The 17,079-nt window shown below is 39.4% G+C and overlaps 1 protein-coding gene across 1 annotated transcript in view; it reads right to left on the reverse strand.

Annotated features, from left to right (window-relative positions):
* Nucleotides 1-598: 598 nt before the first annotated feature.
* LOC124605370 (BTB/POZ domain-containing protein KCTD9) overlaps nt 599-17,079 on the reverse strand; it is a 41,439-nt gene continuing 24,958 nt past the window's right edge. Inside the window, exon 8 of the mRNA XM_047137002.1 lies at nt 599-1,792. Within this exon, the coding sequence (XP_046992958.1) occupies nt 1,676-1,792 (117 nt within the window). The 3' untranslated portion in view covers nt 599-1,675. The remainder of the gene's footprint in view (nt 1,793-17,079) is intronic.

Genomic DNA, 17,079 nt, shown 5'->3' on the forward strand with positions numbered 1-17,079 from the left:
ATCAGTACTCTATATTTTGCCCTTTAAAGTTAAGTTACTGGCGAACCATTTGTTTCATAACTTTAGTTTCCTCAAGAGAGTTTTCCTTTTTGTGATACAAACTTGAGTTATGGAAAAGAGTGTACCGACTAACAACTGACCGATGAAGAAAAGGGAGCACATGACCCACAGTCAAAAGGGGGCCTATTATTATACTATAAAAAACTGAAAGCAGTGAAAGAATTCCTGTTCAAATACTTATGGTGAAGAATGTCAGGAAAAGTACTACCAATAAAGATTTGTCCACATGGCAAATGACATTTATTTGCTCTATCAAACATAACTAAACATAACTACTTCACCTAAATTGCAGTCCTGATGTACTGAATCATGTATATATTAACTGTGGCATAGGAACAGATATGTCACGTACAAATGAGGGGCTCAGTCACGTAGATCCTCAGCAGTTAGCCTGATATTTTGACCAAATTCACTTGCAAACAAATTACTGAGTAAAATATAAACAAGAGGAACTCTTGTTTTTAAATATGCACCAAATTATACCGCTGCCACTTACGAAAATTGTTTAACAAGGTTTGTGTTATTAAAAACAGCCTACTGAAAGAACAATCTCAGTATTGTTATATTTGCAACAAAACATATGCACAGACAGAATTTTCTATTGACATTTTTGAAAAGCAGGCGCCATTAATCTTACATCAGGGATTTCAGATTAGTCTTCAAAGTCCTATTTTCGTTAACAGAATCTGGATGTCAACTATTGAGGGATGCATATTCACACTCATTTCACACGCATACCTAATAAGATTCTGATACGCTACGAAGTATCTTTCAATATTTTTCCTACTTTTAAGCTGTTATTACAATAGTTATTTAGATGGCTTTGGCTTTTAAACACTAATAATTTAATCAAAATACAAAAATCAGATTCTGTAAGATATACACTATATTGCACTGAACATATATAAGAAAGCATATACAAAACAGCATATTCAGAAGACGGAAACAACTGGAGTATTCAGTATGACAGCATTAAAAATAAGTGACTGGGGATTATTAAGATACCATAATTGTGTCACTTATTCACAGCCACCAGTATAATCAGACCCGCAAAACTATCACATTAGATAGGGAAGAATTAACTGTAAGTAACTGCATATTTGTATATGCTTCTTACATAATGAGATCATGCTCTTATTAGCATGATATATGAACACATGTTTCAGTATATAACAAGAAATCAAATTCCTTGTATATTCAGACTCTAAAAATAATATTATATATCAGCTTGTACTATTTAATAATGCATTTGCAGCTAGTTGTAAAAATGGTAACAAAATTTGGTGACACTTCCTTCATAATGCATACTCTGCATTACAGTTACACTGTACAATTTTCTTTCACTCTGAGGCCACTAAATATTAAAATATTTACAAATAAATATCTCCAGTGATAACATTAAAATGTTTCTGCTGTACAAAGGTTGCAATTTCAAAAGTAAATACACACCATCTATTAACATCTTTCAACAAATATACAATTATACCAAAAAAAAAAAACTTAACAAAGATGCTCATGCCTCTGAAAAAGTAATCATATTATACAACTGACTGCACACTTGTTTCCACTGTTACACGTTAATATTTTTCCACTACAATAGTAGCACAGTGATGCTCTAGCGTATAGTTTGTGACATATGTAATGGTGTTAACATAAGCTCAAAGGCTGCATCCTTCAAATTTGCTCCCCGCAAATTAGCTTCATGGAGATCACTTCCAGAGAGGTCACAGTTCTGTATGGACAAAGAAAAACAATGTTTACAACATTTTCATACCCTTGAGTACTCAAACTGCATAAAGAATGTGTACTCCATGTACACATTCATCGGGAACTCTCTACAATATGCAATGAGTGTCAGAAAATATGAACTTCCAAGAACCATTTATTGCAGTCCTTTCAAAGGGTTAAGATACATTGGACTGTCATGTTTTATTTTTAAGTAGATGGTGGGAGGACTAAATGATCATCTGTTCACAATAAAAATCATTAAATTTTAACTGTTGGCAGCCACCTGAAGTGAAGTTTTAATTGTAACTGTCTGATGTTAGGATGAGTGGGCTTATCACAGATGACTACATGAACTATGGTTCTTAACATTACAATAATATTCAGCATTTGCAGTTACTCACCACGTTTGTTCAGACTCTCTGGTAAACAAAAACCAACTGTTCTACATTTTCTACAACGCAACACTAGTTTTTTTTCCCTACTTCATACAAATGACCATGCCCTTTAACTTACTACTCTATTTCCCCCCCAAATAGTGACATACTATTGAATGAGAATTTCCTCCTTGCTTTGTTTCTCTGTAATAAGACAAATATCCTGATTTTTAATTGTATTTTCTCTTCATTTTTTCACCACACACATGATAAACTACTGATGTAACTCTTCTTCCAACTCCACTAACCTATCTTTGAATCTTAAAGATTTGCAATTTACTATGTCCAAATAAGAAGTAGTGGAGGTAGTTGAGATTCTAAAAACAAATTACTTCACGTAGTAGGGAGGTGTAGGTTCAGAAACAACTGTGCACCACCACCACCACCACCACCACCACCACCACCCTAATCGCAGCACCCAAATTACCCTAGCCCACAACTATCAATATTCTTTCACCTAAGCCTGATTAATGATTTTCAGGAACTCTCATATGTCAGTAGGGACCCTGACCACCCTACTCTCAATTTATTAGCCTGCCACAGTTCTATTGTTTTAAGAGAAAATTTCTAGTCTCATTAGAATAAATAAAAGCTACTTATTATACTTCCAATAAACTGTATTTACTGATTACCAGGAGCCTATGCAAATCTTTCACACTTTTATAGTTTTAAATGACAGTATTTGGAATAAGTGTGGTAGTTGAGATAAGGGTAGTTGTGTGAATGAGAACAGCATTGAAAATGACCGTAGTATTTACACCAACCTGTTGTTGATAAAAGTTGACAATTAATGAGCATATAAAAAAACAAAATGAAAGAATTAAAGAAATATAATTTACTGCTTATGACAATATCTGACTGTCTTCAATTGCTTGTAATTTCTAACTTTCGACGATAACATTTACATTTACATGTTTAGTAAGTTTAATGAGAAATACAAATAAGTAAATAGATGTGAAATGTATTGGTTAGAACGTAGTGTTCAGTTTTTACATGGTGTATCACCACGACCACAGTAACCTCTAATTATTTTGAGTTTTTAATTACACTTCGTATCTGTTATATGCACATTAGGCCTTAGTCGCAATAGGTAAATCATAATTCAAGGCAACAGTGATCAATGAGCGTCATTCTGGAAAACATATTCATTTAGGAAGGTTAACTTGTACAATGGGCAGAGATAATGGGCTACTGCAAGTGGTCAAGGTTATCTACGACAATGCTGTATACAAATTATCCAGTTAATAAGTACTTTAAATATAAAAATGGTATATGTAATAAGATAATATGAAAAGGGAGCCTCTTAATCGTGATTAATAATGTAGTAGCATACAGGTATGGAGTTGAGCATTTATGATGCCCTCTTGCCTGTGACAGTTAAAAGTATCTTATGAAAAAATTTTCCACAAATAGTAAGTTTTGGCGCAAAGTCGGTATGCAATGTCAAAAGCCTGTTAAAAACCTTTCTAAAGATACATCACACATCCCCATATTATTAGCGTGTGTTGAGAAAAAGGTATGTTGACTTGAGAAATTACATATATAACTTTTGTGACTGATTTCAAAGTACAAAACTTCATCGTCAGGCAAATAGCATGGTAACTGATATTTTATACATTTGTTTGTGTATTAAGTCATCAAAATGTAGCATAATCTGGTACAGCTAAAAATGTAGTGTAATGTTGTACGGCCACACCACACATCAACACAGTCCTACCCCCGTGCGATATCAACTCTCTCATCCTACTTCTGCATTGAAATCTCAGTCAGATTTTAATATGTCACGCAGATGTTTGATATCATTTTGCTGAACAGCTTCCCAAGGATTTCCATTTCTTCTCTACCCTTTCAGTTTTTATCAATGCATATGTTTTGCTCTTTTTTTGTTTTATGAAGCCGTCACACTAACAGTCTGAGGTGAAGTCCACTACTGAATCTACTTTGTTGTTATGGATGAGGAATACCACTCTGAATTAAGAGATAATCTTCATTACTCTTTTTCCAGGAAGTATTTTGCAATGACAATGTCCTCCTAATTCAACTGGAACCAGATGAGTATTCTAAAGTTCTTGAAAAGCTGTTATTAAGATTTTATTTAAGGTTTTTCCTTAATCTGAAGTGGCTAAGGTATAAACTGAGGGTGGTAACTAATAAACTGAAATTGATAGCTCAAGAAACTGCTCCTATTAAACAGAGAAGAAACATGCCTCGTGGCACCAAGATTGTGTGTCCAGGCAATTGAAACAATGCACAAAGTAGGGTTAAATGACGAACAGAGGAAAATGGAAAAATCCAGGGAATAACTAACAAATAGCAGCCAAACAAATAAGAATTAGATGGAATCAACAACATCAAATTCTCATATGGGCACCTGTATGACACCATCCTATGCCAACCAATTCATGGGACATCTATAAGAATCTTGCCGAAACACCCAGAACCCTAAAACCCTCACCTGGTTCAGATTCAATGATGACACCTTTGCAATCTGCGTCAACAGTGAGGACACCCTATCTACAATCCTCCAGAACATCAACAACTTCTCCCCCATTTGCTTCACCTGTTCCTACTCAACCCAACAAGCCACCTTCCTAGATGCTGACCACCACGTCAAAGATGGCTACATCAGTACCTCTGTCCATATCAAACCTACTAACCACCAGCAATACCTCCACTTCGACAGCTGCCACCCATTCCATACCAAGAAGTCCTTTCCATACAGCATAGCCACCCATCATCATCGCATCTGAGGTGTTGAGTGGTCCCTCTTGAAATATACCTAGGGTCTCACTGAAGCCTTCACAGACCATAATTATCCTCCCAACCTTGTACAAAAACAAATTTCCTGTGTCTTATTTTTTCAGTTTCCCGCCACCTCCCAAAGTCTCACCGTACAGCCACAGGAGCATCCCCTCGTAACTCAGTACCATCCAACTGGACCAACTGAATTACGTTCTCCGCAGGGTTTCGACTACCTTTCCAGCCCACTACCCTTCCCATCCCTCCCACAGTGGAATTCTGCCATCAGCCAAACCTACACACCATCCGCCAAACCTACATAAAATACTTGTCCATCCTTACGCAACCCCTGCTCCTAAACCCTTACCTCATGGCCGATACACATGTAATAGACCTAGATGCAAGACCTGTCCTATACATCCTCCCACCATCACCTACTCTAGTCCAGTTACAAACATCACCTATCCCATCAAAGGCAGGGCTGCCTGTGAAGCCAGTCATGATCTAAAAGTTAAGGTGAAACCACTGTGCTGCATTCCTGTGGGCATGACAACCAGCAAGCTGTATAACCGCATAAATGGCCACCGACAAACTGTGTCCAAAAAAACAAGTAGAGCACCCTGTTGCTGAGCACACTGCCCAACAAGACATCGTTCATTTCAATAACTGTTTCACAGCTTGTACCATATGGATCCTTCCCACCAACACCAGCTTTTCTGAATTGTGCAGATGGGAACTTGGCCTGCAATATATGCTACATTTCCGTAACCCTCCTGGCTTCAACCTTCGTTAGTATTTGTCCTCACCCATCCAGCCCCTTCCCTGTTCTCATTCTAGCCCTACACAGCCCTCATTCCACCATTGCACCAAGTCTTTTTAGTTCTTTCAACTAATTCACATCCCACCACCCCCTCCCCACCTCTCTCTTGCCCTCCATTTAACCTGCAGCACTTCACTGTCTGCCCCTCCCCCTACCCTACTATCCCACCCCCTCCCTGCCCCATCCTCCTCCTTAACCACACCCAGTCGCCACTCCCAACGTGCACTAGTGCTGTGGATCACAGTGTGGCCTTAGTTGCCTGAGACGACAGTCGTCTGTGTGTGTGTGTGTGTGTGTGTGTGTGTGTGTGTGTGTGTGTGTGTGTGTGTGTGTCGCCTATTTTTGATGAAGGTCTTATTGGCCAAAAGCTTTATTTGTGACAGTGTTTTTGCTGTGCCTATCTGCAACCCAGCATCTCCGCTATATGCTGAGCAGCAATTTTCCTTTTCATAACTTTGTTATATTCCATCCTAGATTTTCCATTGTCAAATTCTCATAGTTTTAGACTAAGCACTGAATCAGCATAAAACAAGAGACTATCACAAAAATTTACATATTATAAGTCTCAAACTCCATCTATGCCTGTGATGAGAAGTGAAAATTGTTAAATGCTTCAAAATATTACTCAACTGCAAACAGTATCTACAGTCTGACCCTAAGCCAAGAAACGAAGACACCACTATACACTAGTCTCACTAATCCAGCCATTCCTTGTACATATGGGTGCCAGATTATTAAGTGTCTGAATATGTTTTAAACACAGGGGATATACTTTATTAAATTGAAAGATACATGACTCCCATTTGTGTTAAAACACACCAATAATGTTACATGCTGTTTCTGTTGCTTGTACCCACAAGCTCCCTTATCATTTTGGCAGCTAGTGTTTCTGAAGGCAGCACCTTGTCTGGTTTCATCAGCATTGTACAAAACATCAGCAGTTCAGTCTTGTGTCTGTATTATCTTCTGGACCTTGTTCACAAAATCACCTGCATCTTTTTCAGTAATTGAGTTACATTCCCCAGTAACTGTCAGTTGCTGAACATCATATTGTCTTTTCCATTTTGACAGCCAAGCCTTGCTAGTTGAAACACATTACTACTGCTAAATGCAGCTGCTTTTTTTTCCTTTATGGCTGGGCCACTGATTGCAATTGCTATGTCTAGTTCTTCATCCTCACTCCTTCCCATAACCTTTCCATCATTATCCATTTGGGTTGCATTCTATCTGACATCGTCTTTCTTTTATGTGTCATAAATAGTTACTTGTCGAACACTGTACTTGGCAGTAATGACTTTCTGTGAAGAACCTCTGTTCAATTTACCTAAAATTGAACTGTGACATAACACGTTTCCTTTTAGAAGACATGATACTGAACTGTAAAGAATTTCCACGATTTCAAATATGTATAGCATTGTTTAACCCTTTCCACTCCAATGTCGAGTGCTACTCCACATCACGAAATTTGTTTTTCGCTCCAATGTCGAGCCTCATTCGACGCGACTTTTCGAAGGTCTCAGACGTAATTTGAGTCTACTAGGCGTTATTGCTGCAGTGTGTTGCCATCTAGGAGAACCAGTGTTAACTCGGTGTCTAACAGTGGCAGCTGAGTTAAGTCAAAGACTGTAATTATTACATTCAAGTCCATGTGCTCGAAATGGCTAGTTCTTCACGTACAGTCCTGTCTGAGGAAGAGATTTTAGATCTTTTAGAACAATCTCTAAGTGAAAACGAGAGTGAAAATGATTTTGATTATGATAGTGATTCATTTCAAAACAATTCGAGTGACAATGACAAAGAAAACAGTGACAATGTGCATGTTTCTAGTGATTCAGCAGAGGATTCGTGGCGAATGTGGAACAACACGGACACTGACTTTACAGATTTTCCTTTTGACGAATCAAAGTGTGGTTTTATAACAGAAAGTAGTTCTGTTCCATCATCGCCCGTCGGATTCTTTCAATTAATTTTTACAGATAACCTATTTCAACAAATAGCAGATGAAACGAATAGGTATGCTACATTAAAAATACGTAAAGTGACACCACTTCCACAACATTCTGCATGGTGGGAGTGGAGAAATGTTACCATGGAAGAAATGAAACGTTTCCATGGTGTGCTACTGAATATGGCATTAAAAAAGTGTAAGAACTTGCAGGACCTTTTTTTTCTTCTTCTTCTTCTTCTTCTTCTTCTTCTTCTTCTTCAAGAGAAGGGTTACAATCATCCAACTTCTTTCCAGACTGTTTTAGTCGCCGACGATTTATGCAAATTTTCTGGGCACTTCATGTTTCTAATCCGACAAGTGCTACACATGTCAACAGTCACGTCTGAGTCACGTCTGAGTAAAGTGACAAATGTACTGAATTACTTGTTTGGTACATTTCTCGAAATTTATCAACCATATCGGTATTTAGCTGCTGATGAATCTACAGTATTGTTCAAGGGTTGTATACTATTCAAAATGTACAATCCTCAAACACCAACAAAATGGAGACTCAGAGTTTATGTAATTTTGGATTCATCTAATGGTTATTCTGCAGTTTGATACCCTATTTTGGCGCTGTAACAACTGAGTCATTGATTTGTCCACACTTGAATTTTTCTGAGAGAATAGTTCTTCAGCTGCTAGCTAATATCATAAATGCGACAGGGCAATCAGGGTATCATTTGTACACTGACCGTTTTTATACAAGTGTTGCATTAGCTGATGAGCTGTTGAAGCAGAACATGCGTCTCACAGGAACGATTCAGGCCAATCGCAAAAACCTTCCAGCTGCGTTCAAGAAAGGAGCTCTGCGTCTAAGGAAGCATGAAATAAAATGCCTCCGCAACAACAAAACGATGGTTCTGGCATTGCAAGATAAACAAACGGTTCTCATGCTTTCTGCAAAAGCCAATAACTCAGTGTCACTTATAGAAAGGAGAAACAAAGGATGGGAAGAAATAAAGAAACCAAATGTTTGAAAGAATGGAGTTGATCGATCTGACCGTTTTATTTCCAGTTACGGTTTTCTAATGAAAAGTCTCGAGTGGTGGCGAAAACTATGCTTCTGGCTGTTGGAGGTAGGACTTGTAAACAGCTATTTACTACACAAGAACCACTGTGAGAAAAACAACTTGACAATACTGTCTCACAAAGCATTCCGTAAAAGTGTTATGAGAGTATTAGTTGCCGAAGAAAGAACTCAAGGACAGAAACGAGGACGTCATTCAGCTTCTGATGACGAGGTACGCTTGAATGGAAAGTTGCACATTATCAACAAGCTTCCTGAGAACAAGCATAAGGATTGAGCAGTGTGCTCAGACAGAAAAAAAGAAAGGTGGCAAGCGTGAAACTGTGTATTACTGCGAAACATATTAGCGATACCCAGCTCTCCACCCTGAAGAGTGTTTCAAAAAATACCACACAATGGAATGTTTTGTACTGTAAAAGCTTACATAAATATATGAATGAAAGCACAAATTTTGTTTTAATGTATACCCCAATTGTTTCCACAAAGAGATACGTGCAAATCTCTGCAGTGCACAGCTGTCCAGGCGGTGGCAATTTGAATAGGAGAGCGCGGAGCCGCCCTGTGTCTGTCTTACGGAGTGCAAAGGGTTAATACTGTTATTCTCTAAAAACATATTTGCACATGATAAATGTTCATTGAATGCCATTTCAGATGTATGTCAGATTTTTGGGAGGTCAGACTACTGAAGGCTGGAATGAGTTTAGTGTATATAATAACACCAACATCAATTTACAATAAAGTAATCAAAGCAGTTCACTTGCTCACTGATCGGATCCAAATAATTATCAGAGGCTATCCCTACATTCTATCTGATCCAATGTTATTCACAGAATTCAGGAACAAATTTATCTGGATCAGTACTGTTTCAGAATAACAAGAGTGGGTTTCATCAACTTGCATCAAATTTTCTGTCTTCACAATCACGAAATACCAGAGTTCAAAACAAGCACCTAGTAATAAGTTTTGTTGATTTCAAAAAAGCATTTGGCAGTACCAATGGGAATCATTACTGAAAGCCCTTCAGGAGTTTGGTGTGTACGAAAAACCTGTAAATCTCATTGGAATCACACCGAAGATTATTATACCAGGAATTAAATTTACAGGTCAATTGTCTGAATCATTTCCTTTCCAAACTGAACTTCATCTGGGCGATGGACAAACGGTTGTACTATGTATTGGAAAAAGACGTGGAGGAAGGCAAAAACTTGTCAACCAAACATCAAGATTAGTAGAAGTATAAAATATAAGCACCTTGCATTTGCAGATGATTTTGCATTACTTACAAGTAAAGTGGAAGATGCAAATCACTAGACTGAACAACTAGAAAACATAAAAGCACAACTAAGACCCAATTTCTTTCACAAAGATGTAAATGATGCCAACAATGAAGTTTGAAACTTCTGTCATCTGACTAAATAATAAAAAAATCAATGTTATAAGTAAGTTCATCTTTTTCCTTGCCTTGTCTCATATCATCTCTGAGTTGCCATGTTAATCTGGGTTTAGCAACGTTAGTGATAAGTGACTGAATACCCTTCCTTCAGTATGTAAGTAAGTTTAAATGCCTTGGGGAACTCTTGAGTGACCTCAAATGAGATAGCATCAATAAAATTAAGAACAATCAAATCGAAATAATCACAACAAATCATTTCACCAACATATACAAAGAAATCTCTTGGTGCAATTTATGCTAGTGTAAAACTAAAGTGAATATCAAAGCAGTAACAGGTAAACTGCAGAAACTAGAGAGAAGAATTATCAATAACAATTATGAAACAGATGTACTCTACAATAGTTGTATAACACAGTTAACTACTGAGTAAATGAATCATAACACACACAATGTATTATCAGAATCCAGACTACTCAAATAGCAACTCCGTTACTTTGTAAAAATAAAATCAAGGACAACTGGTTCAAAGTAGTCCATGAAGACTGAAAATAGTTAAACATGACAATGCAACAAATCAAAGACAAAAGGGGATTCCAAAGAGCAAAAATGAGAGACCAGTTAAAGTGGTTTTAACAAAATCAATACTCCACTACAGATAAAGAAATGACAGCTAGGTAAGAAAGAATGAGAAAGTTTTGAGAACAGGGTACATGCAGACAAAATAAGCAAATCTAGAAGACAGGGTGTATCAAAAGGTATGTTACCAGGCATGGTAGCTGCTATATAGATTGTTACCGTGTGGGCAGATTGTGCTAATGGACTTACATACTAAAAACATTTCATTTGCATGCTACCACCTCAAAGCAGAGGAGGCAATAGGTAGTTTGGACGACACAAGCTGTGCAAGGAGTAAAGGAGACAATGTTCATAAATTAAACTCTAATGGTGTCAATGTCCAGTGAGCAAGCAGGTCATGCTATTGGAACCCCACATCTGATCAATCTGTTGTCAAAGGTGTCACTGAAGTGGGCACATTTTCTAAGTTTATCGGAGCCATTTAAATTTCCTTCTCTATTCCTTGCCTAAATTGTTTTGTTAGGACTGCCTACATCCTCTTCCATATTTCAGATACGCTAGCACGCAAACGTAACGTTTTCAAATATATGTATATTAGCAGAATATGTGCACACGGTACGTATCTACCAGTCATCACACCTTGCAACGTACCTTTTGATATACTCTGTGTATGTAGAGATTAAAGTGCTCCACTGTAACTATACTATACAAATAGCAAGGCTAAAATAATTTATCAACAACACATTGAAAAGAAAATTAGCAGTATTAACAGCAAATACAGTTGGGTTTTTGTTAAGTAAGTTAGTAGAATACATTGACTGGATGGACAGTATAATAAACAAAAGAATCAAAAGATCTAAAATGCTTTTGGGAAACTGGTATATCTGCCTAATATTGTGTAGGGCCCCTGCGAGCACCATTAGTGCCGCAACACGATATGACATGGACTCGACAAATGTATGGAGTAGTGCTGGAGGGAATTAACACCACAAATCCTGCAGGGCTGTCCATAAATCCCTAAGCATACGAGGGGGTGGTGATCCCTTCTGAACAGCACACTGCAAGGCATCCCAGATATGCTCAATTATGTTCATGTCTGGGGAGTTTGGTGGCCAGAGGAAGTGTTTAAACTCAGAATAGTGTTCTCGGAACAACTTTGTAGCAATTCTGGATGTTTGGAGTGACGCATTGTCCTGCTGGAATTGCCGAAGTCCATCTAAATGCACAATGGACATGAATGGATGCAGGTGACCAGACAGGGTACTTACGCATGTATCACCTGTCAGAGTCATTTCTAGATGTATCAGGGGTCCCATATCACTCCAACTACACACCACTACACCATTACGGAGCCCCCACCAGCTAGAGTGGTCCCCTGCTGACATGCACGGTCCACTTTTCATAAGGTTGTGACTCCACACCCATACACATGCATCCGATTGATACAATCTGAAACGACACTCATCCAACCAGGCAACATGTTTCCAGTCATCAACAGTCCAATGTAAGTGTTGAAGAGCCCAGATGAGATGTGAAGCTTCATGCCGTGCAGTAATCACGGGTACACAAGTCGGCCTTAGGCTTCGAAAGCCCATATAGATGATGTACCATTAAATGGTTTGCATGCTGACACTTGTTGATGGCCCAACACTGAAATTAGCAGCAATTTGCGGAAGGGTTGCACTTCTGTCTTGTTGAACTATTCTCTTCACACATCGTCAGTCCCGTTCTTGCAGGATCTTTTTCCGGCCACAGTGATTTTGGCGATTTGATGTTTTACCAGATTCCTGATAACGCTCGTGCACCGACTTTAAAACCATGTTCAAACTCACTTAAATCTTGATAACCTGCCATTACAGCACCAGTAACTGATCTAACAAATGCGTCAGAAACTCGTATTCTTAAATTGGCGTTGCCGACCGCATTGCTGTATTCTGCCTGTTTACATATCTTTGTATTTGACACTTCAGTGTATATATCTTCATAAGGAAGTCAAAGCAACTTACATGCAAAACAAATTTAAAGAGTTTGAAGTGTCCCTGAACTACTGTATGTGTTAAGTGGGGTAAATCACTTTTTAATGTATTTTGTGAGCAGGGAAGCAGTCCTGGAAAGCAACAGTGCTTAATTAATACTAGCTATGGAAAGCTGCTTAAAGCCCAAAACACGGCAATTACATTTTCGTGGTAATCTAAGTGTATACCAAAATGATTGACTATGGGAAATGGTGGGAGATATTTGTCACAATAGGTAAGAAACACAAAATTACCAAGATATGTGAAATAAGGAAAAGGCAACCATTCGCCTAAAGCAGACACGTGAAGCACAGAAACACGTAAAAGAAAACTGTACTCACTCTAGCTTTAGACTTCTTGCTCTCTTTCTATATAAGCTCAAGGTGTGACAAAGTAATGAGACCGATGAGAAAAAAAATGTTGCTTACCGTTTTAGTTAAGTTTAGTGTTTTCTCCTTCAAAGTAGTTCCCTTCTGACTGCACACACTTTTTCCAGCACTTCTGCCACTGATGGAAACATTTCTGGAACTCATCTTCTGTAATATCGTCCAAGACCCTCGTCACAGTTTTTTGGACATCTTGTGTTGTTTGAAAATGGTGTCATTTGACTGCCGTTTTGACTCTTGGGAATAGAAAAAAGTCTCACGAAGCGATATCTGATGAATAAGGTGCATGTGGTAGTACTGAAATTTGTTTTGAGGTTAAAAATTGCTGTAGTGACAGCAGTATGGGATGGTGCACTATCATGATGCAGAATCCAATTATCAGCAATGTTGACACGAACCCGAAGAACTCTTTTATGAAGTCTTTCTAAAATTTCTTTGTAGTAATATTGGTTAACTGTTTGTCCAGGAGGCACCCACTCTTTATGAACAATTCCCTTGGAGTCAAAGAAACACACAAGCGTGCATTTCACTTTTGACTCTGACATCCGAGCTTTTTCTGGTCTGGGTGATCCCTTTGAGTGCCATTGTGAACTTTGGCGTTTTGTCTCTGGATTGTACTGAAAAAACCAACTTTCATCACCAGTGATAACACGGCTCAACTCTGGAATGATTTCCATTTGCTCTAGCAGATAAGCTGCCATATTTTTCCATGTTTCTCGTTGTTGTTGTGCGAGATTTTTGGGGACCATTTTTGCGCAAATCTTTCTCATACCAAGATCTTCAGTTTCTTGATTGATGCTCAGTTCTTCTGCAATCATTTTCACAGATAATCTTCGATCAGATAATATGAGTTCACGCACACTGTCCAAGTTGACATCCGTCCATGAGGTTAATGGTCGTCCACTGCCGTCTTCATCTTCAACATTCGTTCTGCCTTCACTAAACATTTTATGCCAACGAAAAACTTGAGCTCTTGACATAACCTCCTCTCCAAAAGCCTTCTGAAGCTAACCATAAGTTGTCGTCGTGTTTTCGCCCGATTTAATGCAAAAAGAAATGGCATACTGTTGTGCAATATTATGCAGTTCCATTTCCGTGACGAGAGACACAAACATGTGTTAACTTATTACAGCACAACTCATGACTGAGCAGTTGCATCAATGTGCCGCTTGGACTAGAAGCAGCTTCTAGACCAAGGTCAAAGATATTGTGCCTACGCAAGCCTACAGGGTTGCCACATCTTGCAAAGAAAATCACTCATTACTTTATTGTTGCACCTCATATACACAACACCACAGACACCTGAAAGCTCATTCCCACACTCCAGCTGATTTTCAATTATTGAAAGTGGTTGCTTGGGCTGATGGTGATGGGGAGGGCAGGAGACACAAAGCAAGGTGGGGGTAGCTGAATAGGGTGAGGCTGATCTTTCAACAGATGCATAGCAAGACAAAAGGAGTTCAGACAATAGAGCATATAAAGGGTATACAGACAGGGGGAGAGAGGGAGGGGAGTGAGGGGGTAAAGAAGAGGAAGGGGAGATGATGGTGACTGGGAGGGGGAGAAAAAGAGATAGTGGTGAAGAAATGGGAGGGGGGAGAGATTTGCCCACTTGGGAGGGCAGGGGGGGGGGGGGGGGTGTCGATGATGAGTGGTGGGAAAAGGAGGCATACAATTTGTACAGGGACATTGTACAAAAGAGGGAAGGGAACCGGCACGATAAGGCAGTGGGAAACAGGTTAGCGGAAGTTCAGGCCAGGGGGTTGTGAGAGCACAGATTATACTGGAAAGCCAATGTCCACCTGTGTAGTTCAGAGAAACTATTGCTGGAGGGGAGTATCCAAATGACTTGCATAGTGAAAAAGCTGTTGCAGTCATCAATGTTGTTATGCAGAGCAGGTTCAGCAACTGGATGGTCAAGTTTGCGGTCTGCCACTGTTTGGCAGTGGCCAATAATGTGAGGAGACAGTTGTTTATCATGCCCACACAGGATGCTGCACAGTAACTTTAGTTAAATGGTATATAACATGGCTGCTTTCACGAATGACCCTGCCTTTTGTACGGTAGGAAATGCCTGTCACTGGATGGTTGTAGGAGGTGGTGGGTGTGTATATGGGACAAGTACCTGGGCCAACTGCAAAAGAGTGAATGACTCATGGAATGCATGATTGGAAAAGGGATGGACAAGGATACTCTGTAAGCTGGGTGGTAGGTGAAACACTACTTTAGGTGATGGGGGTCAGATTCTAGGTACAATTTCCCTCATCTCAGGTCACAACAAGCGGTAATTGAAGCTCTGATGGAGGATATGTTTGAGCTTTTCAAGGCCAGGGTAATAATACTTTCTGATCGGAGAAGGTTTACTGGTATCAGAGGAGGAGATAGCATGGGTGATATGTTTATGAATGAGCTGAATATATAATGTCTGTCAAATAGGATGTCAGTCAAATGCCTTGGTAAGGTTATTGGTATATTTCAACACCACCTGCTTTCCACTGCAGATGTGGCATCCACAAGTGGCAATGCTGTAAAGGTGAAACTTTTTGGCATGGAATGGGTGACAACTGTCAAAGTGGAAGTGCTGTCAGTGCCTGGTGTGTTTGATATCGACAATCTATCCACGAAACCACCTGAAAGGTGGAGATCAGAATCTAGGAAGTGCTGTTGATTGAGCTTGTTGAGTTGAGAAGGGCCAGATGAAGTGGATTTGGGATTAAGTGTTATGAGATAATGGAGGAAAAAGCAAACATTGTCCTAGGCATGAATACAGATCTTGAAAATGTCAGCAATGAATCTGAATCCAACAAGAGGTTTTAGCTGTTGACTGGACAGGTAGGATTTCTCCAAATGGCTCGTAATTAAGTTTGGCTAGGATGATGCCATGTGGGTACTCATATAGTGTTCTACCATCCATCCTATCTGATGTCCAACCATATCCTACTGTTCACTCACATGAACATCCACTGCCAAACTGACAAATTGCACAAACTGACAAACTGCAATTTGACTATTATGCTGAGCACCACAACATTAATGAGTTCTAACAGCAGCTTCACTACATGAGCCATTTGGATACTTCCTTCCAGCAATAGTTTCTCTGAACTACACAGGCGGGACTTTTCTTTCAACATATCCTGTGGTCCCACAATCTCTCTTGCCTAAACCTCTGTTAACCCGTTTCCTACTGCCTCATTTGAGCTATTCCCTTTTCTCTTCTGTCCACAGTGCTCCTTCCTGCGAGATCGTGTGCTGCCTTCTCACAAAATTCTAACTCGCACCCCTCTCCAAGCCCCCCCCCCCCCCCCTCCTCATGTGAGCGCTCTCTCTCTCTCTCTCTCTCTCTCTCTCTCTCTCTCTCTCTCTCTCTCTCTCTGTTTCTGTATACAACCCCCTTCTCTCTCCCACCCCCCATCTCCCTCTATCTCCTTCTGGTCTTCCCCTCGAGCCCTTCTCTCTATTTCTCTTGTATGGTCTACCCTCTGAACTCCTTTCATCTTGCTGTGCAGCTGCTGAGTCATCAGTTGAAAGACATGCCTCACTCTATCCAACTACTCCTTCCTTACCTCATGCAGCCATCCATATCCCCTTCACACCTCCATCACCCCAACCAACAACTTTCAATAATCAATCAGTCAGTCTCACCATAGCCATCGGCATGGAAGTTTGGGTGTATGTGATTGTGTGTGTGAATGTGCATACTTTTACTAGAGAAAGAGCAAGAATTCGAAAGCTAGTGTGAATGTTTTCTGTGCTCCACATGTCAGTATGTTGTGAGAGTGGTTGCCTTTCACTTACATTATGCATTATTATGGCCAGGAATTTTATTAATCTGCCAACACACACACACACACACACACACACACACACACACACACACACACACAAATCTTCTATTGACCACCTTATTGAAT

The sequence above is a fragment of the Schistocerca americana genome, chromosome 3, assembly GCF_021461395.2.
Source record: "Schistocerca americana isolate TAMUIC-IGC-003095 chromosome 3, iqSchAmer2.1, whole genome shotgun sequence".
NCBI classification, from domain to species: domain Eukaryota; kingdom Metazoa; phylum Arthropoda; class Insecta; order Orthoptera; family Acrididae; genus Schistocerca; species Schistocerca americana.